General features: G+C 35.1%; 1 protein-coding gene across 8 annotated transcripts in view; it reads left to right on the forward strand.

Moving 5' to 3' along the window:
* The window catches only part of LOC127831651 (rootletin-like), a 169092-nt gene that overhangs the window by 141265 nt on the left and 4172 nt on the right, over positions 1 to 23655 (forward strand). For all 8 annotated transcript variants that reach the window (XM_052356662.1, XM_052356663.1, XM_052356665.1 and 5 more), the window contains 8 exons: positions 160 to 280; positions 6493 to 6656; positions 6844 to 7023; positions 13379 to 13519; positions 14189 to 14328; positions 17009 to 17138; positions 17475 to 17675; positions 18857 to 19026. In XM_052356662.1, the coding sequence (XP_052212622.1) occupies positions 160 to 280; positions 6493 to 6656; positions 6844 to 7023; positions 13379 to 13519; positions 14189 to 14328; positions 17009 to 17138; positions 17475 to 17675; positions 18857 to 19026 (1247 nt within the window). The remainder of the gene's footprint in view (positions 1 to 159; positions 281 to 6492; positions 6657 to 6843; positions 7024 to 13378; positions 13520 to 14188; positions 14329 to 17008; positions 17139 to 17474; positions 17676 to 18856; positions 19027 to 23655) is intronic.

Below are 23655 nucleotides of genomic sequence, written 5' to 3' on the forward strand. Positions count from 1 at the left end.
CTCTACAGGTATGCGTTTTTGCAACAATTAGTATGTCAAGATTTGTACAGTGTAAGGAATACAAAAAATGCTAAAAAGGCATGAATGTGTTACAAATCTCTGCCTTTATCGAGACTCAGTGTTTTGGTTGCTGATTCTGGTGTTTTCTGGATCCCACAGGACGACGCCATCTGCCAGATGCGTAGCCTAGCAACCCAGTACAAGGAGCTGGACACAGAAAGGGAGAGAACTGAGAACAGACTGCAGCAGCTGCAGAAGGCCATGTGTGAAGTTGAGGAGGGTAAGCTCCCTTGGATATCAAATATGTTTTATGTGTCAGGGTTGCTTCCCTTTGTAGAAAGGGAGAGAACTGAGACCAGACATCAGAAAGCCATTTGTGAGGTTGAGGAAAGTAACCTCCCTTGGATATTAAAATTGTTGTATGTGCCATGTTTACTTTATTTTGTAAATGCTAAGGTAGGCTCCCTTGAATATTATCATGTTGTATGTGTCAATGTTGCTTCCCTTTGTAGATGCAGGCAGTCACCCTTGGACTCACTAGGTGAACACCATATGAAAGGCGACCTTTAAACGTCCTTATTGCTCAACCAATTAAAATAAAGCTTCAAATATGTCATCACCTTGAAGTGTAAATATGCAAGACATTTTGTCTTCCCTAGTGACACAAACATTTGCTGGTGTATTTGCACTTGGACATGGATGACAAAGCTGTGTGGGTGTAGTAGTCCGGTTTGTATGAGGTCCCCGTGGCGTAATGAATGTGGTGACCGCCTAGTGACCAGGAGGTCACGGGCTGGATCCCCACTGTGGGAATGTTCTTTAAATCTCCCCGATAGACACCAAGTACTGGTTCTATTCCTAGGAAACTGACTTGAGAGCATTGCAAATTACCCATGGCTTTCTATGCATCGAGCTAAATAAATAAGTTTAAACTAATCAGGTTCCATGTCGAAGAGGATATTGTGTCCCCTCTTTGGCATAAGGTAATGTTAGGGTTTCCTGCCAAGCTGGAAATCAGGGAAAACCTGGAAAAAGACTCACTTTTCCAGTTAGGTAAAAGTCAGGGAATTTGGGAAAAGTTCCTCAAACCAGGGAAAAATCAGGGAATTTTGTTCGGTCAGACTTTGCAGACTTGTGTCGAAAAGTCCATACAATTACTGTAACTGTTTTAACATGTTGAATTACTTATCAATATGTTCCAATTATTGTGGCAAAACTAACATTAAATGAAAAGGCTAGGAAAGGATGGCTGTGAGGGGAGATGGGAGGCCATAGCTTTAAAATCACATAAATATAATACATGGTATTGTCAGCAACAGCTATTAATTGAGGGTGTCTAAAACAAGAAATAAGTCGAAATTATGATCCTGGAATTTTTATTTTCCATCAGGGAAAAATCAGGGAATTTTTTTCATACCAAAAAAACTGGGAACCCTGTATGTGTTTCGGTGCTCATTTGAGCAGTGCTCTTTAGGTCTTTCTAGTACTGTGGCTTTCCAGAAAATGGACTCTTGAACTTTTGATGCAACTGAGCTGAAATACATCAGTTAAAACTGTACTATTTATGAAAGAATCCAAATTGACAACTTTTGTGCATGGTATGCTAATATTCGGTGCCTTTTCTGTGTCATTTGTCAAGGACTGCGTTTTCATGGTATAACATGCTTGTACAATTTAATAACAGAAGATTGAAATAAAGTTACAACTCAGCAATAGTAAGATTACAAATGTATTACTATGATAAAGAAACCACAAGTTTATAGCACATGTTCGCACTCCTGTGACATGTATTGACACTTAATAATAAGGGGTATTAGGTTATGAATAGGTAAATTTAGTCAATTATCCACGGTTTTCGTTCAATAAGGTTCCATTATCTATCCAAAGCTGACAGGAAAGATTAGAACTTCATGAAAATTGCAAACATTGAAAGCTCAGCAGAAGGGCATAGGTCGAGGAGTTAATAAAATTGTTTGAAAGGACTTGCGTTTCCAAGTGATATGATATGGATCAATTTGTATTTGGTGTGATACACAATAAGTTTTTAATAATATGAATCATGATCAAATTTCAAAGATTAAATTTTGATTATCCTGCAATAAAAGAATTAATAATAAATATTATATTGGATTACTGATGTGCTTTTTTTCATTTATTAAATGAATAAAACTACTATAATATGCCAGTATCAAATAAAAAAAATAGTGGGGATTTCTTTGTAAATAAGTTGTTGTTTTTAAAAACCCTTTGAAAGATTTTTAATTTCTATTCAGCAAATATCATCCTGTCGAAATCAATCTCAATTTGATCAAGTAATATCCCTTAAACTGTTACATAGCAAATGCATCATTAAATAGTAACTGTGCTATAAACAGATTGTATTTTATCTGAGAATCGTAAGGAAGACACAGGCAGTAAATGAATTTGTGGTTCTGACTATATTCACACATGGTGTACTCAATAGTTTATTTACTTCATTTCTACTAGGTATTTCAATAATTTATCAGTCCAGTAACACTGATATGGGATTTTCTTTTCCAATTCATTCAAGGTCAGTATTTCATTATGTTAACTTTTATTTAATTTCTGTTTAACCAATTTATGATATATCGTATTTTGTTTGCGAGGTCTTTCATAATAAAGATCCATCCGTTCCTTTTCTTAGAGAACAATAAATCTTTAAACCAAACAATGTTTTTAACTACTAGTCAAGAGAAATATTATCTTTAACCAATATTAAGTACTGGCATTCATTCTGGATCAAATTTTCCCTCCAGTTTTACTTTAAGATGTTGGCTGACATGCTGGGACAGGTTTGAAAGGTTTACAATTTATGCTCCAATAGCTAATATTACTACTTGAAATCAGAAAACTTTGAACATGTGACACAAATGGAATGGATAAGATATTTTATCATTTTATCTATTTCTAATGCGTATTCATCCCTGTTGGATTTTTTTGTGCTTATAGATTAACCAATAAAAACTGTCAGGTGGAATGTATAGGCAAAACAAATTTTTGAGTAAATGCGCATTTATTGGAGATCACCGTAGCTTGAACTTTAAAGAGGTTTAGAAAGTAAAGGGTCAGTGCTCTTAAGTAAATATGTGGAGTTTATGGCGGATAATGGCTATTGTAAACCAAGATAGCCCCAGTTTTATAATGCTGGTATATTCCTAAAGGAATTTTCTGTGTCAGGTGGTTTTTAAAAATTCAAGTTTAAAAACTGTGGAATGTGTTTAAACACTCTTGAAGGGAAATATAATTTTAAAAAGCAAATAATTTTTTAGCTGGCAATTAAAGTTCTTAATTAGAGAAATGTTGTATTGGAAAAGTTTAGACAATAATATTCAGCAAAATGTGACAACGCATTGAAATTTAAATTGTTTATTCCTTGAATCAGTGCCAGTGAATTTATGAATGTGTTCATTAGATAATATCATTGAGTAAGCAGATTTTAAGCTGATTTGAAAGTCCAAAAATGGCGTACAGAATGTATATGCCTCTTCCTGATCCTCTACCGTGCAATATACAATTTGCAATCAAGGAATTACAGTCAGAGTTGAATTGTGGGATTGATCAGGAGCAAGGTAAATGTAACATGCAATTTCATTGGTTAGTTTGATTCTTTGATTTCATTGGTTAATACAAAAGGTTTCATTGGTTAATACAAAATTTATTTTCAGCTTTTTATTTCATTGGCTTCCAAAGATTGAATGCTACATTAAAATGTAGCTTATATTGTTTAAAAAAAAAACTGAATATTTTAGATGTCCAATAATTACAATATACTGATGATTTATAAACTGTTGATTCATATCAACTCTATTAATAATTATGAGTTAACATCTTTATAATATTATTTTACAACAAATAAATTCAATAATATGACTTATGGGCCATTTATTGTAGAATATGTATTGGGAAAATTTAAGAACATAATTTTGCTTTAAGTTTCAAGTACTAGACACCATAAATATTGATGTAAAGATGTATTGATATATATTGATCTATCTGTCACTTGATGTGTTTGCATTAAGTTGAATTAAATAACGTAAGGTTTGAAATATTCTGTTGATTGAATACTGCAATGAAACATGGTCGCAAATATTAAGAAAGAGATATGACTGTGGGAGTAGGTGTGAATTGAGAGTCACAATATTTACATTAATGTTAACAATAAAGCGATAATTGTCAACCGATGTGTGAATAACCAGTCGTTCCTGTTTACATTCTAGCGAGACCTGTACCATTATTGGCAAATTATAGGTTGAATACAGATTACTTTGGAATGTTGTATTTCTGTTAAGTGACGTACAAATTCTTTTGCTTGTTATGCTAATCATTTACAGTTTGTCAATATAACATGAAATAAAGCATATAGAGTAGTTTTCGTAAAACAATTCTAATTATATTAAAACAATTTTACAAATCAAGTAATCATTCAAATAAGTGCATTTTAAGTGACATGGGCATTATTATACTTAAATCCAAGTTTTTAAAGAGACAAAAATATAATAACAAACTTTATTTAATCCATAATGTACATCATCATTTGTAAGGCACCGGATAACGTTATTATATTGTGTTGAATTGCTTTTAAACAGAAATAAACAAATAAACAGTGAAATGTGGTAATAAGTCATGAAATCATTCCTACAGAAATTCTCCTCCAATCCCAACCTCCTGTGCATGTATGGCATTAGCCAGTTACTGACACATAAGTATGTGCACCCAGGACTGGTAAACAAGCTATTAAACATGTTAAAGTTTGAGTTGCTTCACTGACTACTCTGAAATGATAAAAAAGAGTGTAGAAAACAGCGGAAAACCCAACAACAACAAAAAATAGTAGTGACTTGATAAATCAATGTTTTGCGTGAGGTTAACCATTTCCCACTTAGAAGCAAAGTGAAAATGGCTATAATGTGCAAACTGCATAAAACCAGAACAGCGAGCGAGTAACTCGCAGTCTGTGCAGGTTTTATACTGTTTGGTGCTCATCAGTATCTAAGGGTTGGAAAGAAACTTGTATCTAGTAAGAAAGGCTTTAAATTACATTTGCCTTTCTAAGGGACTGCAAATGCATGAAAATACTTATCGAAGTGGTAAAGAGTTAAGCATCTTTAAGCAATTGACACATGTTAATGTCTCCAATATGCACACTAACAGGGCTTTTTTCCTATTAAGTAAGGGCCTTATAAGGGCCCCTTCCCACAAGAGAAAGGGTCCTTCCTCAATGAGAATTTCTTAAAAATGATGCAGTTTTTTTCCAAATTTTAAGCTTACTTTTGGGACCACAGCAGTTTTCCCCCTTTTCAGATTTGTTGATAATTTTTGACAATTTTCTCCAAAATGGAAGGCCAGGCCAGGCCATTTCCCCCAAATAAAAAACCAAGGCCCTGACTAATTTTTGGTATTTCCTTAAGTCTGCCTAAGATATGATACAACCCACACATCAAGACGTTAATTATTGAATTATTCATTTCAACTGAGCAAGTAACAGATTGGCCACCATATGTCACCTATAGCTTACTTACTGCTGAGACTTAGTGGTAGAGTTAGTGTTTTTAATATTATATAATGTCATATGGATATATATAATACATATTGATTTTTCTCTGATTCAGCTCTTATGAGTTAACCCTTTACCTCTTATAAATGCACTTTGACCCGTTTGTAGTCCCTTGGAAAATCTAATTATATTTAAAATCTTCTTTACTAGAATTGAGTTTTAAAGGCTTCATTTCCAACGTAAAGATACTGATGAGCAGCAAACAGCATAAAACCTGAACAGACTGTGACTTACTTGCAGGCTGTTCAGGTTTTATGCTGGTTGCAAAAGCCATTTTCACTTTGCTTCTAATGGGAAAAGGGTTAAGGTGTAAATTTGATAGTGGGCAACTTAAAGTATTGGCAGATTATCAAAATAAAAACATATTTATTGAAGATCACCGTGCATGGTGTTATGATGTATTTTGTTGTTCATTCACATATATTTACCATCTAATGATTTAAAAACCTTTATTATTTTTAAGTTAGTTTAGATTCTCTCTGATAAGAGCACTAACAAATAACTGTCAATCATGAAAATACGGTATCCTGTTCACTGACCTGGCTAATAAAGATAAATATAAAATGTATTTTGAATTTGATGCACAAAACAGCTTTATTTATCAATACTAGTTGTTAAATTGGATTGTTCTCCAAATTTTCATAAGATGGCCAGTATAAAAAAGACATGTAACTAATTCCATTTCAGACATGCTTGGTAGTGATGGACCCCTTGCCTAAAACTTTATCAATTTCAAACAAGTGAGGTATCAAAGGTTAACATTCTACTTGTACCATTATGCATGTAACTAATTCCATTTCAGACAAGCTTGGTAGTGATGGACCCCTTGCCTAAAACTTTATCAATTTCAGACAAGAGAGGTATCAATGGTTAACATTCTACTTGTACCAACATACATGTAACTTATTCCATTTCAGACAAGCGTGGTATTGATGGCCGCCTCGCCAGCGCCCAGACGGCTCTCATGCTCCAGGAGGAGACGATCCGACGTAACGAGCGTGACCGCAAGGCCATGGTGGACAAGATCTCCAGCCTCGAGCGCAGCATGGCCGCCAAGGAGTCTGAGGCCAGGCAGACACAGGTATGAATCTTGCAAAAAATTCAAGTAACTTATTATATTTAACAATCATGCTCTAGCCAACTGAATTTTTCATGCTTAATATTTGACTCATTTTTTTGTGAATTATGTAACAATCACTTTTTTATTTTCCATCAATGAACTTCCTAAATTGTGAAGCATTGTATTAATCAGTCAATTCCATATTCAGGAGCGTATTGCAAAGATGCGCCAGCAGGAGGCACGTCTGGAGGAGGAGAAGAAGAACCTCCGTAACGCGCTGGAGGACGCGGACAACCGGTGCACGCGCCTGGAGCTTGCACGCAGGTCTGCCGAGGGAGAATTACAACGCATGAAACTGGCCCTGAATGACAAGGATACCGAGAATCAGGTATGTGTGTGTGGGGGGGGAGGGTAACTCTGTTACCCTATGGAAAAGGGAGATAAATGGGGTAACATGGTTAATCTATTGGAAAATGGGGGAACTATTGTTGATGGGGATTAACAACTAGGTGTGCTGAGGGAGAGCAGATGAAATTGGCCCTTTATAATGAAAAGGATACCTACAATCAGGTGTTTGTAACTTGGTAAATCTATTGAAAAAGGACGTAGCCCTTTATAATTGGGAATAACTTATGCGCTTAGGTCTGCACCCATGTTCTTTCAATATATTTTACAAAGGATAATACACTGTCAATCAATTTGTATTTGTTGGCATGAAATTTTGTATTTTTTCTAAAAATTGACTATTTTTGGTGTACTTGTTTATTTGTGGATTTATGATATTAGGAAAAAAGACGAGGAATTGGTGCTTGTCAATTGTGTGAATTCTTGTGCATTAAGAGGAACAACAACATGTTTCTCCCTTTAAATAAATGTATAAACTGTTGATAGCGACCATTTCAATAACAGTGTGTTTTTTATAGGAGATTTTTTGGTTGTCTATACAATAGTGTTTATAAAATTACTATTTTATTAAATTGGCTACTTGTTTTTATCATCATTTCAAATTTGCTTTGCCTCAAAATCAGTTAAATAGTACAGATATTGTACAAACATCTTTAAAATAGTACAGATTTTGTACAAACATCTTTAACAGTAATAATCCAAATCATAGTGTTATTTTTTTGATATCCAGTAATTGTACTTTTAAGATCATTGTTTATTTGCATATTGCAAAATCTCTTCAACAGCAGTGCTGCTTTATTTGATGTTCGTCAACTAAAGAAAGCGTGTAATTGTGTTTTTATTGGACACATGATGATTTGGTGATTGATTATTGAAGTGTGATGGAATAAATAATTGATCAGGTAGTCAGGTGGCTAATTAGAGACCCAATATGGCATGGTTATGCAGCATTCATGTTTAACCTTTTACCACTTAGAGATGTATTTTGAGTTTGACGCATTTGTAGTCCTTTAGAAAGTTAATTTTAATTAAAGGCCTTTCTTACCAGATTCAAGTTTTAAAGGCTTCATTTCCAACCCGTAGATACTGATGAGCAGCAAACAGCATAAAACCTGAACAGATGCGAGTTACTGGCAGGCTGTTCTGGTTTTTATGCTGTTTGCACAAAGCCATTTTCACTTTGCTTCTGAGTGGGAAAGGGTTAAAAGGAGAACTAGCATGAGAGCTTATGACATTTCTTTCCTCATTGGTTGGTCATCATTTTTGTTAATTTTCGCGTTTTCATTTAGGTATTTATTGGAGAATTTTTTTACTAACCCTCTGTTTTACCATTTATCCTCTTAGTTCAAAAGTAATGTAAATTATGCATATCATACCATGTACATTTATGCGTATGCTCAATGGATACCTCTTAAGAAATAATTATAATAAAAAATAAGGTTATTAATAATTAATATAATTATTACAAAATGTAAAATAATGGTATTTATAAGATTAGTGCACAATAATAATAACAATATTAATGCTTCACGCTGGAAAAACATAGCTTATTGCATGTGCGTAAAGTATCATCCCAGATTAGACTGCATGTAGAAAAAAGTTTCTTAAACCCTTTCCCACTTTGAAGCAAAGTGAAAATGACTATGTGCAAACAGCATAAAACCAGAACAGCCTGCGAGTAACTCGCAGTCTGTTCAGTTTTCATGCTGTTTGCTGCTCATCAGTATCTAAGGGTTGAAAATGAAGCCTTTAAAACTTGAATCTAGTAAGAAAGGTCTTTAATTAAATTTAACTTTCCTAGGGACTACAAATGCGTCAAACTATGTATATAAGTGGTAAAGGGTTAAATGAAAAATTCCATTAAAGCTGAAAGTTTTGTACATCATTAGCCTGTGGTACAACACTTTATGCAGATACAGTAAGCCCTGAATTCTCAAAACGCGTCTCAATTATAAAACTAGTGCACATTTGTTTGGGCTGCAAAAAAAGTTATTGTCTCTCAAAGGAGGTCTCTTACATCTCAGGACAGATGCTAATAAATTGGTACAGTATGGTGACATGAATAATGTATTTAAGAAGCATGCAATCAGATCTCCCATTTTAATCATCCAAGATATCATCACCGTCTTCATACGGTGGCAAGGATAGAAATATTCTGACAAAGAAAGTTCAAATATTTCTTTAAGATTTGGCAATGGGGGCAGTTGATCAGAAAATAATTTTTACAGTTGGAAAATTTATTTCAAATTGACTAAAAAAAGGAATACATTTTACTTTTGCAAAAAAAGCAGAAAATAACAGGGACATATTAATGATATAAGAAAGCATGAAATGTATGTAATTTGTCTAATAAAAAATGTTTGGGAGTATTTGGAGGAAAAAAACTAGCAAAACTGTGGTGACAAAAAGTGTTAAAAGATATTAGAACTTGATGAAACTGTCAGTTCTATGTGAACAAGTGTTATTGGTTGTGAATTTTGGGATAGAACACAGTAATTTTGTGAAAAAGTGTGCCCAGTTGTAATTGTAATAATTAGGTGCTAATGTGATACATTAGTTGCTCTTGAAGGTGTGAATAGCTGATGGTCAGTATAGGACATTAATTGCTCTTGAAGGTGTGAATAGCTGATGGTCAGTATAGGGTGTTATTAAAATGAGGTAGTGTACTGGTTTGCATTGTATTTTTATTGTTTTGGGACTAGGGAAGCATGCTTAAATGATGATGAAATGAAGATATAAAGTACATGTAATATTGAATACTGGAATACTGTCATTGCAACATTGTGCTATCTATTTCATATAAGGATATTTGTGTAATAATAAATATATATATTTTGCCAAAAAACATATAATTACGCTGTTGAAGTCAGAAGGTTTGTGCTTTATTTGATATGTGTTATCAGACTGACTGTTGTAGTACATGTATTAAAGGTTACTTTTAATCTAGGAAACTTAGCTTAAATATTGTGAGTGAACATTACAATCGTAGAACATTTCCTACTAAAAGATATGGAGCCATTACATATTTACACTGAGTTTGACAGAGTAAGTAGAAAACGGGACCATTCTTTCAAAATAAACTCAGGACTTCTGCTTTCTTTGGCAAATAAAAATCATATACAAAAGGACAGACACAAGAAAGAAGATTTCCAAAGAAATAACGAAGACTGCAAAAAGTGGGTAGAAATGGAGACAACTGGACATCATTACTGGGAGAGATGTAACGGGGAGAGTATTCAAAGAGCAAGGGAAATTCCTGCTTCACATCCTCCACAGTCCAGAGATCATTCAAGGGAAGTAATTGATGTTCATTATGATACAGCAGGTGTCATTGCTCTTCATAAAGTGCCAGAAAATTATAGACACACTAATGAAATTTTCCAAACAAATAACGTAGAAATCAAATCAGTATTGGATTTCCTAGAGACAAGTGATTGGAAAAGTATTCACCGAGAGACAAATGTTCCTTTTATGCACCATCCAGAGGCTAGAGATGCAAAACCAATGCAAGATCTTTCAAGGGGAGTTACTGGTGTTCAAGAACATTCAAGGGCAGTAACTGGTGTTCATGTTGAATCACCAAGAGTTACTGTTCTTCTTAAGGATCAACCAGTTAAAGTTCCAGAATCCTTTGCTAGACATCACACCATTGGGGGCAATACAAAGATAGAAGAACACATTCAGTTTAATCAACCAGTCATGGGTATCATAGACAGAAACATAAAATTATATGACCTTGAGAAAAACATCACATTTAGGTCAAGGTCAAATAGCATGCTAGATCAAAGGATAAATAAAAGTAATGATTTTTGTGATAGCAGACTTGTGAAAAACAGTGACATAGTTTTACATTCCCAGAATGAGTCACAATTAAACATCAAACCCAAAATGAAATATCTTGATTACCATGGTGAAGATTGTTATGCATTTAAACCCTTAACAAAAGACCAGAAAACTACATTATGTTCTAAATCTGTTGAAACAAAGGCATCTGAAGGTAAAGACAATCCTGAAACCTTGCCATTCCCTGTTCGGTGTGATAGAAAAGGACATAAATCTGATGAAGTAGATGATCGTTGTTGTAATGGCATCTGTTTTACACAGGAAGAGCTCTTAGTAGCTAAACCTCCCCTCCCTAATGGAAGTATTGCTTGTGAAAACAGAAATGGGCATAAAAAGGCTCTAAGGAAATATCCCTTTCCTCATTCTATGCCAGTTTCTAGTCCCGAAGATGGGAGATTTAATCACAATTTTATTTCGCCAAAAGAGGTAGATAATGTTAAGAAAAAGTTAGATTTTGATATACCAGTTTGCATTATGGGTTACCAAAATGTCAAGGGTCATGACTCGCAGTTCAGCTATTCACACCTCAGTGATGATGTTTCCAGGTCCCGAAGTGCAAGTGGGGTGAAAGGTGGTGTTAAAAGTGGTAGAGAATTAAGTTTTGATGGAAATATGCGGCCCAGTAAAGGCAAAAATTGTGATGGAAATGGTAGTCATGGTAATAAAAATGGTAACCATAGAAACAGCGATGTGATATCGAGAGTCAAAGAGTTTAATGGTCGACAAGATATAGTAGACATGGGAACAGGTTTTAAGGATTTCCGTAGTAAAATTGCAAGTGAAGATAACAAATCGCATGATGTCATAGTGTGTAAACATAATGGGGTGAATTTTGCTGACAGTGAATGGAATAATTCAGGGAGTTCTAAGCATGACATAAAGGTTAAAGGTGTTATGGAAACTGACATAGCTAAAAGGGATTTTCATTCCAAGTCTGATGCACCGGCAGATTATGGTTTCAATCCTTATTTGACCATGCACAGCACAAATGTTCAGCATTCGTATAAGAGACTAGATCTGAATAAAGAGAGAGAAACATGTAAGACAAAGGATGGTTTTGTTCGTGAAAATAAGCATAATTTAACTTTTGATAAAATTGATTTTGAAAAGGAAATTGGTGGTCATGGTTTTCAAAACATGGGTGGAGAATATCAGGTGTATACTATGACATCAGCACAGTTAAACGACAGGCTTGGGTCAAATATTTCAAGTAAAGGCAATCAAAAGAATTCACAAAGTGAAAGCCTTTCTGTGAAAAGTCAAAGTTTTGCCAGAGATGGAATCTTTAAACTTGACCACCCCTCAAAAAGTGAAGTAGTGAAGAATATGAGTGATGAAAAAGATAACAATGTGACAAGTAAAGAAACTGATTTTGGCAGATTGGATGTTATGTTTAAACATATTAAAAATGACCAATTCCAAATGGTCCTGGTGGCTGATGAGCTTAATAAAGCAAAGGAAAAAAAAGTTCAAAGTATTCAACAGCATGAAGTACATGGCAATTTTGATTCAAAGGGAAGGAACTTGAATGGTCAAAGTAAATCTTTTGCTAACAAAGAAGACAGGATTGTGGCCCTTGAACGTAAAGAAATGGTGAGAATAAATTGGAGATTTGTACATTACCAACTTATTTTAATGTATTTTTTGTTAAGTTTTGTTAGTTATACATGTATCTACTGTTTAAAAGTAACTTAATTAGTCAATGGGTATATTTATTTAAAATTATGTAAATATGTTTTGTCAGATAACAGTGTTTCATTTATTTGAAAGTTTGCAAAAAAAGTTTTGTCGTTTTGGTTTTTGTTTGCGTTATTGAGCTTCTAATTGAGATAATCTGATTGGGTTTGTGTTAAGGACATTTTCAATAGTTGGTTTCTTGGAACATCAATAAATATCTGCCTATAATGACACATTTCAGCCATGATGTCCTCAATTATTGTACATAAACTCTGTATTATACTCAACAGTTCATTAGTATTCTATCTATTTCGAGTTTGATTATTCTGTTGGGTTAAATTATTGCATAACTCCAGCCTGCAAGGTCAAGGACTAACTTGCGGCTTTGATGCATTTGACATTTGGCTTTGTAACCCTTGGTAGCCAACTTATATAATGAAATAATTAACATATCCCTTTGTAATATACTTTGGGATATCCTTCTGTTGTAAGGTGATGCAAGAATGCATCACAGCACTCTTACTAAACTTGTGTTTGCCTATTTACACTAAATACTATAAAATCATAAAGATTTGTGGGACTTCAATATTTGTTGATTTTGTGGGTTGACGAATCCATGAATTCTCTGAAAATGACAGACACAAATTCCTTTTTTTTACCCCAACAAGCAGAAATCAACAAATGAATATGTACACGCAGTCATAAAAAATAAAACTATGAAATTTCATCCTAAATGATATGAATAATTTTACAGTAAGTTACATACTAAACATGGGTTTATGTCTGCTATATTTTACATATGCCGACTGTGTTGCTAGGTGATGCAGGACCGCATCGAGTCGCTGACCAAGCAGATCCAGGACCTGGAGAGCAAGTCCCAGTCGCTGCAGCTCAACATCGACAGACTGTCCTCCACACTGTGTCGCGCTGAGGAGGAGGAGAGCACACAAAAAGAAAAGGTAGCAACCAGTCAAGAAATAAAGGTCGCTGTGGCATTGTGCAAATAGTGCATATGGTTTTTGCCTAGCAACCAGTAAGGTCATAGGTTTGATCCCTACTGTGGGAGCGTTCTTTAGATCTCCCTCTCAGACACCAAGTACTGGTTCTACCCAGAAAACAGAATCTTTAACATTTTATAAGCCTAAGGGTTTTGATGTAATCAAGCTAAAATAAATAGGTTTAAATTAATAAAGAAATCCAGCATACTTTTGCATGCTCAAAATTCTTCTGCTTAATGCATGTGGGTGTCATCCCGCACAGGCTTATCAGGTATAACACTGTCCGCCTTAAGATTTTCACTTAGTGACTTCCTTTAAACGAAAAAAAAACAATCATAAGGCGGAAAATGTCTACCCTGATAAACCTTTCCCTACTGCACAGGCTAATTTGGGATGACACTTAGGCGCATGAATTAAGGCCAGTTTTCCCAGAGAAAGGCTCAAATGAATGAGAACCAAATCAGATGAAGCGTTACTTTTGTAGGTGTAGCAGTAATAAGCATAAAACCTGGACAGACTGCCAGTTACTCACAGGCTGTTAAGGTTGTATGCTGGTTGCCTATAGCCATTTTATCTCTGCTTCTGAGCGGGAAAGGGTCAAACACATTGAGACAACGCGTAACTTTTCAGGTGATCCAACTCAATGAGCATCTGTCAGACAAGCAGGCGACGATGGCCGAGCTTGAAGAGCGTCTCACTCACCTGCAGAGGGCACTCACCTCCAGCGAGCACGACCGTAGGATCCTCCAGGAGAGGCTAGACACTACTAGGTATGAGCTTGCTGCGATTGTTTTTTTGCCAATTGGGGCAAAGTACTGGTACTGCGCCAATGGGGGAAAACTTAGCGCACAAAAAAAAAGAAATCAGAAAAATTCGCCCCATGAAATCTTCTGATTGGAAATTATCTGTCTTCTTAATTGCTTGGTTTTTGATTAAGCAAACCCACATAGATATTCTTTTACATGCCCTTTGTTGAAATGTTCAGTGTCAGTGCTCCTTTTATTTGTTTGCTTGCAGATAATGCATTCTGGAAAGAAATTTATGCAATTTTACTTCTTTTGGGGATTTTGTTTTTAACAGCAATTGGGAATTATAATTTTCCTCAATTGGGAAAGTGCCTTTTACAGGTACTATATTTAACAAGAAATATCTTTAAAAAAGATATACGGCGTTGATTGTGGTCGATGGTTATGAACGATCAAAAGTTATCTCTATGAGATAAAAAGTAGCGGATGCCTTTTTTCTGCGCAGTTCTTAGCTACATCACAAGCAAATCAATTACGGGGTGTTGCGCCAGATTTTGTGGTTTATTTTGCTTTATGTGATATTTTTACTCAGATGTCTCTATTTACAGAATAGAAAAACACAAGAAACATGAAAATAAACGAGTGCATATAGGTCAGCCGGCAATACTCGAATCTTATTTAATTGCATAATTATAGTATAGTGAATTATTGTGCTCATGCTTAATAAACTGGTCAAAATGGATAAATATTTCTAATTAATTTTATCAAAATTGGTCCTTATCATGCAAATGTTGAAAACATATTAAAAATCGATGATTGGCATACCACAATAATATTGCCGAATATCTTTATTTAGTATCTTTCTGATCAAAACAGACTTCAAGTGCACAAAGTTTACGAGACGGCGTTTATATAAAGATTTCTGCAACTGACCGCAAACTGACCTTGATACCTTGCGGATTAGAATGCAATGCATTAAAGTTAGGTAACAATTCTGCTGCTGAAACGACGGCTTGTTTACGCCAACTGTACTCGACCAAGGCAACAGCTGTGCCTAAAATATTGATAAAGCGACTAACCAAACTATTTACTCCATCAGACAAAAATAGCATAGATTCCAATTTCGTCCTTCAATGAAAAGGTCGCAACCCCTTCTGCGAACTCCGGTGATAAACTGTATATAAACTCTGACTTTCGCGGGTTGAAATGCAATGCAAGTAAGTACTAAATATGAGAATATAGCCTTTAGTATAAACGCTTTTGCGCTGGTAATTCTCTGAAAATAGAAGGTGAACGCACAAACTGTATTTATATCGAAAATTGATTGTAAAACTGTTCTATCTATTGAGCCTTTTCATTAGAGATAAAATTGTTTCATGCAGTAAAAACAGTGTTACAAAGACGCGGATATGTTTCCAATGTTCTGGTGTTATACTCAAATCAGCCAATGGAATAAATGAAGTGTATTCATTCGTACCTAGCCGCGGGAAATTTTGTTTGCATATTATTGGATACTTACAAAGGTCAAGTCCGGGTGAAAAGCTGGCTTAATACAGCTTACGCCGAAAAAAGGAAATAAATCTCTTGAGATGGGAACATGTTGCTTGTTAAATTGTGTAAATGTATTTTTGTGCCTAATTTGAAAAAGCAATTGGTCATTTGCCAAAAATAGACTATAGCTAATGTAATTGTCCCCTACCGGTTTCACCGGAGGAGACTTTTGGTTTGCGCTCTGTCTGTCAGTCAGTCAGTCAGTCACACTTTTCTGGATCCTGTGATAACTTTAAAAGTTCTTAATATTTTTTCATGAAACTTGATAATGGATTTATGGCAATATGGACATTATGCACGTCATTTCATTTTGTTCCTACGTCAAAAATTCTGGTTGCTATGGCAACAACAAAAATTCTGACAATGGTGGAATTTCTGACAATGGTGGAGCCGGTAGGGGACTATATTGCTTGGCAAAAGAGTCTTGTTAAGAATTGTCTTTTGATAATGTTTCTCAAGATAATGTTTCTCTAGATAATGTCTTTTTGTATTCATGTCTGTAATACAGATTGAAAGAAATTTTGTTTTTTTAGAAAGTAAGAAAAAGTATGTTTAGATCGCAAGGAGATTTTTCAAACATTTGCATCCGTATTTGGTAGCATCATATAATTTACCTGTTGACAACGGTCACATTGACAGTTCTCAGTTTTGACTGTATATCAACCAAGCATGGGCGGCATCCTTCAGATTTGACTGACGCTCTTGATGCATTTTTACCACGTTATGCTTGATTTGGTAACTGTCTCAGAATTATCTGGCACACTGACAGGCTACCTCAGTTGGAGAGTGTTAAATAGCTAAATGTATAAATCAGGATAAAATTTATCGAGCGGATAACTTTTGGTTATCTTCATTTTTAGGATATCATTTTTGGTTAGCGATTGATTAAAAAAAACCATATCCTTACAGCAGCATTTTTGGTTAAGTTTTGGGTAAGATTTTGCCAGCATATTTGACTGCGTTTTTCTTTATCCGAATAAATGTTATCTTTTGGATTGGCTAGCGTTACCCATATTTATACCATTGGCCACTGGACAACAAGTCTGATCTCAGCTTTCATCCCTGGCCCTGCAACAATGTGTTAGGATTGGTCATGAAAGCCTTTCTACGGCCGTTGTTCCACTACCATGGTTACCATTGTTTTGGTTGCTAGGCAAGCCCAGAACGAGGCCAAGAAGCAGAACCACACTTTGCTGGAGCGCGTGCAGACGCTGCAGAATGAGATCAGTGAGCTGGATGTACGCCGTGCTGAACTCGACGGGCAGCTGAGGTCCAGCCATGCAGTGAGTTCGTAAACCACGATCCCAAATACTGTAACCTTAATTTTTCCACCATCCCAAATCCTGTAACCTTCATTTTGCCAGTATCCCAAACCCGGTAACCTTTATTTAATTTTTATCCCAAATTCTGTGACCTTCATTTAACAACTATCTTAAATCCCATAATCTTCATTTAACCACTATCCCAAATCCTGTAACCTTTATTTTTCCAGTATCCCAAATCATGTTATCTTCATTTAACCACTATCCCAAATCCTGTTACCTTCATTTTGCCACTTTCCCAAATGCCATCAACTTCATTTCACCACAAGGATGTAGCATTTTGCCTCCTGTCCGCAGGTGATTGTCCAGCGCACAGAGTCTGAGCAGGAGCTCAACCACAAGATTGAGAAAATCCAGGTGGAACGTACAAGCCTCCAGGAGCGCGTCCAGGCACTACAACGTGCCCTCGCTACCTTGGAGACAGAGAAACGCGAACAGGAACGCGAGCAGGTCAGACTGGAGAAGGACAAGGCAGCCTTGCAGAAGACACTTGACAAGGTGGGCATTGGGGTTTGTTATTTTAAACCTATTTATTGGAGCTCGATTGCATCCAAAGCAAAGGCTTTTAAGTCAGTTGCCTGGGTAGAACCAGTACTTGGTGTCATTAGGGTGTTTAAAAGTACACTTTCACACTGGTGATCAAACCTGTCACCTCCATGTAGCTATTTGGGGTTTGTTTAGGCTTTAAAGTTAATAATTATATTACTGGTATTCAATAAAAATAAAAAAGCTTGAAATTGCAGCTATAATATAAATATTCATCCCAACTTTCGTGAGACTAGTAAATTTAATATATGTGAGTGCTGGGACACACTTTGGGCCCTCATGTAATGCAGCCTCAGGCGCGTAAGGACCTCATATACTTTGAAAGACAAGCAAACATGACAATGTGGGCTTTGTTAAAACCTTTTTATTGAAGCTCCATTGCATTCACAGCCTTAGGCTTGTTGAAACGCTCTCGAGTCCATTTCCTGGGTCTAGAACCAGTACTTGGTGTCTTTTGGGGAGATTGAAGGAATGTTCCCAGTGGGGATGAAACTTGTGACCTCCGGATTGCAAGGCGGACACCATATCCACTAGGCCACAGCAACCTTAAGGTGGGCTTCGGTGCTTGTCTGAGTTCATCTGTAAGGAAGTTGTTTCTACTCTGTAACTTAACAAAGTCTGTGAGGATTTTAATGTAACTTGCATTGATAATTATTGCTTTTTTGAAAACTGGTATATCAAACACAAAGGACAAGGCAACCTTGCAGGGGACACTTTACAAGCCAGACTTTGACTCAAGTGCTGGTTCTACCAAAGAAAAAAAACTTAAGAGCATTTCAATAATACTTTTGCTTTGAATGCAGTGGATTATTATGAGTAACTTTAAATTAAGCCTGGCTTAATTTGTGTTTGTTTGGTAACGTCTGTTATGATTGCATTTCGGCTCTGTAAAGTGATCCCTCTACCACTCATATTCGCATTTTGACCCATTTGCAGTCACTTAGAGAATCTATTTCAATTATTAATTTTTCCTAGATTCAAGTTTTAAAGGTTCCATTTCTTACCCTTTGATACTTATGAGCAGCAAACAGTATAAAACCTGAAAAGACTGCAAATTACTCTAGTCAAATCTAGTTGCTTTCCCAATCGGTAAGGTAGAGAGTATTGATTTTATCCCCTCAATTTTCCCGCAGGTGGAGCGAGAGAAGCTGCGTTCGGAAGAGATTGCGAGCAAGTCGGTGATGGAGCGCACCAGCCTGGACCGCAGCCTGTGCAAGGTTGAGGAGGACAACCAGGACCTCGCCACCAAGGTGCAGAACCTGCAGGCGCAGCTGGCGGAGGCTGAACAGCAGCATGCCCAGAGGTAGGGGGCGGGGTGGAGAGGGGTTCGTAACCTGAAGCCTTTCAGGCTCAGAAGCAAAATCAAAATGGCTATATGCAACCAGAATAAAACCAGAACAGCCTGGGAGTAACTCAGGTTTCATTCTAGTTGCTACTCATCAGAATAAGTTGGGGGGGGGGGCGTTAATTCGAGCAGCATTGGTACTCAGATATGCACTTTGGTTTGAGTTAGAAAATCAAATTAAATTAAAGACCTTTCTTACAAGGTCAATGTTTTCAAGGTTTCATTTCAAAAACTTAAGGGACTGATGAGCGGCAGGCTGTACTGGTTTTATGCTGGTTGCATATAGCCATTTTCACTTTGGTTCTGAGTGGTAAAGGGTTTATTTGATAAATTAGCAATATACCCTATCATTAGTAAATATGATTCCACACTTTGCATGGATATACTTAAGAGACTGGTTCTTTAAAAACTGGGCTTTATGAATGTGCGTAAAGTGTCCTCCCAGATAAGCCTGTGCTGTCCACACAGGCTAATCAAGGACGGCATTTTCCGATTGTATGGTATTTTTAGTTTAAATTAAGTCTTAAGGTGGAATGGGTTGTCCCTGATTAGCCTGTGGGGACAGCACAGGCTAATCTGGGATGACAATTTATGCACATAAATTAAGCCCAGTTTTCCCAAATCAAGCCATATACGATTTCCCATTTTGTATGTATAGTAATATTGTAATGTGTCTATAATTGTGTTAGTCAATAATTTGAGTTATGGTTGGAGATTACATGATCTCAAGTTATGTCCCCTTCATTTCCTTCGACTTTTAGTATTTTGCAGGAATTTAATTGGTTGCATTACCATCTCATTCTTCATATAGCTGGGTAAAAACATCTACAAGCTTAATGGAATGGTTAATCAAGTATATTTTGTACCAATATATTATCAATATATTTTGATTTGTACATGAAATTTATGGTTAAAGTATTTTTTGAGGGCTTGATATATGTAAATCAAGCTAATATATTTACTTACATTCTAATTCTTGTAACATTGTTATGTGTTATTTCAATATAATTATATACTGTAATTGACAAAATTTCTTACCTTCTATAAATTACATTTGAAATGTTTTACCAGCGTTGATGAAATCGAGAAGAAACATTTTGCTAGGTATTGTGTTGAAGAGAAAATAATCCACCAGATGAGGAAACCTTAGTTGTCTCCCTTCTCATTTTGAGAAATAATCTCAGAGAGTAGCCTCCCATGAGGAAATAATGTTGAATAAAATTGAAATTGAAATATTTTTACAAAAAATTGAAAAACTATCAAAAAATTCTTTTGGGATGCATTTTTTTAAATAAAACTGATGAGGTGTAAAAGAAAAAGAAGTACATTAACATGTTCAATTTGTGAGACTTGTGTGTAAAAGTAGATATTTTGAAAATGGTGTCAAGAGGTGGATTATTTTCCGAATGTTAATGTAGAAAAACAAACCAAATCACAGGCAACACTGCTCTTATTTTGGTATAGATTTTGGTGGAAAAGCTATCAAGATGCGCAGGGTTTAATTCAACAACTTTTAGGGTATTGTGTATCGATGCTTACTGTCATTAACAGGGAGCCATGTCCTTTATTGACGTGAAAGTAGCTGCTTTGTTGTGGTTGAACAATGTCATGTCTCGATTTACTAGTGTGATAATCGTCTTTGATAATGCTTTTATGCTTTTAGTATTTTGAAATTAGTTACTTTTTTTTAAATAAATAAGTTCATTTTAGGTTTAAAACCAATTGTTTCTTTCATGAGTTTGAAAGCATAGGAACTTATTAATTTAAAAAGAAAAGTCCTGTAACAATGTATTGCAATAATATAATGATTGGAATATTATTTGTAATTATTCATTTTTGAAAACCCTTTGGAGAATAATGATCCATTTTGAATGTGTGATGTCCTGTCTTATTTTGACTTATTCTTCACCCATAAAAAGTGATTTCCTGCCTGCCTTGTAAGTGTGATGTCATGTCCTGCAAATATGATGTCATGAGCTAAAAATGTGATGTCATGATCTATAAATATGATGACATATGTTTGAAATGTGATGTCATGTGCTAAAATGTGATGTCATTATCTATAAACCTGATGAAATGTGCTTAAAATGTGACATTAAATGCTCAAAATGATACTTATGTACCAAAAAGTTGTTGAACTTAAATCTCTGAAATCTTTTATGTCAAACTTTGAATCCTGGGAATTACATTTACTGAGAACATTTTACAAAAAACATACCTTTTATCATTTTACCTTGAAATAACAAAAAAGATTTAAAGTAAAGTGGTTTCAAAAGAATCCAATTTCTAGAAATTATGTGGTCTGTGAAACAGTGGGTTAATATCAGTCACAGTTAATGTTGAAATTAAAAAGAAAATATAGATTTTGGTGTACCCTCAAGGATTCAAAGCTGAAATTGGTAGCAGTTCTGTTTCTAACATAGTGTGGATTCAAACAAAATGTTTGTGACATGGATGTAAGCTAAACCTGAAAGAGTGCCACTTAAGTTTTCATATTATGAGTCCAGATCCGGGAAAACAGGGCTTAATGCATGTGCGTAAAGTGTCGTCCCAGAAGCCTGTGCGAACAGCACTTTCCCCACAACTGGTATTTTGTTTGGAAGAGACTTATTACTAATTGTAATTCTAAAGCGGAACATATCAACCATAACCTATTGTAATTCTAAAGCGGAACATATCAACCATAACCTACTGTAATTCTAAAGCGGAACATATCAACCATAACCTACTGTAATTCTAAAGCGGAACATATCAACCCTTTTAAGCCTGTACATACTGCACAGGCTAATCTGGGATGACTCTTTACGCACATGCATCAGGCACAGTTTTCCCAATGCATGATTTCCAAATATTGTGTCATTGATGTATAAAGCAAAACCAGACACAAAGAGTGCCATGCAAGTTGTCATAATATTATCCACTTGTGTTAGTATGTTTTGTTATATTTCACAAATGAAGTCATAAATGTTATCTTGATCCCCCTCAATTTGACTTAAAATTGATGAATATTCATATAATGAGACTTTAGCTGGCAAATGAGCAGGAACCAAGAATAAAGTTGTATTTATTCTCACAATTTCTACCCTAAAGTGAAAGAGCTTTGCAGCAAAAGTAAGTCGCAACTGTCACAATTGTTCTCTTGTTGCAACTTTCATGATTGTTGCAGTTGGTCTCTGTTGACATCCTTTTCAACATTCTATGTTCTATTTTCTTGCAAATTATTCAATACTTTAATTGATTGTTTCTATCCTTTTGTAAAATATCAATGACAAATATCATATAGAAAACACTGCTTATAATAATTATATTATATTAACCAATACATAAATGAAAATTGAATAGTGGACAATCTCTAATCAGTAAGATACAAAACAGGTGTTTTGCAACATACATGTAATACAATCAATTAAAAAATAATATACATTATGTTTATTAAATTTAAGTTTTCAAACATGTAAAAAGAGAATGCATTTTGGGCAACAGATGTTTATTATAATAAAGAAAATGTATTGTCACAGAAACAAATCATGCACACTCTATTTCTTTAAAGTTTTTATGGAAACAAAAAGACCCGCGCTTTGATATGGCTCATAAAAATGATTTGACATAAATAAATAAAAAATTATGATCTACACATGGCACATTGTTTGAAGGGTGATTGAAACTTGTGGATTGGCAGTATTGCCTTTGGGAGGTTTGAAGTGGTTTTGTGTGTCTATAGTCTTTGCCTAGAATTAATAAGGGTTTCAGATGGCTTTTGATACTTGACTCGATAATAAGGTGTTGTTTTTTTTAATTAACAAATAACATATTTATTTAACTAAGAACGCATAAATAAACTGTAATTGCAGCTAAAGAATAAGAAGCCCAAATATTTTCTTAATTACTTTCATACCAAAACTTGTAAAATATAGTATTATATAATTCACCCCATTGGTGCAAAAAGGTGCCATGTGCCTTCTAATTTCAATGTCACATGGTATCTTTTTGCACCAAGGGGGTGCTATTTTCTACAGTTCCTCATCAATTTTTTATTAAATTTATAAATAAGGTACAGTACAGCAGATGCAATTTGTTAACATAAGAGCTGAAAAAAAATCAAAATTTAGGATACTTGCTTACTTAAAATGACACTCCTAGATCATTAGCAGTTAAATCTCATAAAGCGAGTCTTAAAAGAAAATGACAGCTTTTTATTAGGAATGACAACCTTTTATTTGGTAAACATCGAAGATTATTGTTGTATTTTAGACTGAAAGATCTTAAGCAAGGATCCAAGCTGCATTTTAAATTCTGACAACTCTTGACTGAGACTGTGAATGATAACTGAGGATAGAGCTCTGAACTCAGGATTCTTGCTGTATTTCAGACTTATTGGTATCATAAAATGTAAAAAATAGTCTTATTTTGTAGACTAAACAGGAAGATATTTTACTGTAAGTTTGCTGTCTACATATTTTTTTGGACATTTTTTTACGAAGAATGAAAACTCCTTAATTAGAATATATTTTACCCAAAGATCCTAGCTGTATTTCAGACTGATCATTACTAAAGATCCTCTCTGAATTTCGGACTTAAAACTAAGTA

This window comes from Dreissena polymorpha, chromosome 5 (genome assembly GCF_020536995.1).
Source record: "Dreissena polymorpha isolate Duluth1 chromosome 5, UMN_Dpol_1.0, whole genome shotgun sequence".
Taxonomy (NCBI): domain Eukaryota; kingdom Metazoa; phylum Mollusca; class Bivalvia; order Myida; family Dreissenidae; genus Dreissena; species Dreissena polymorpha.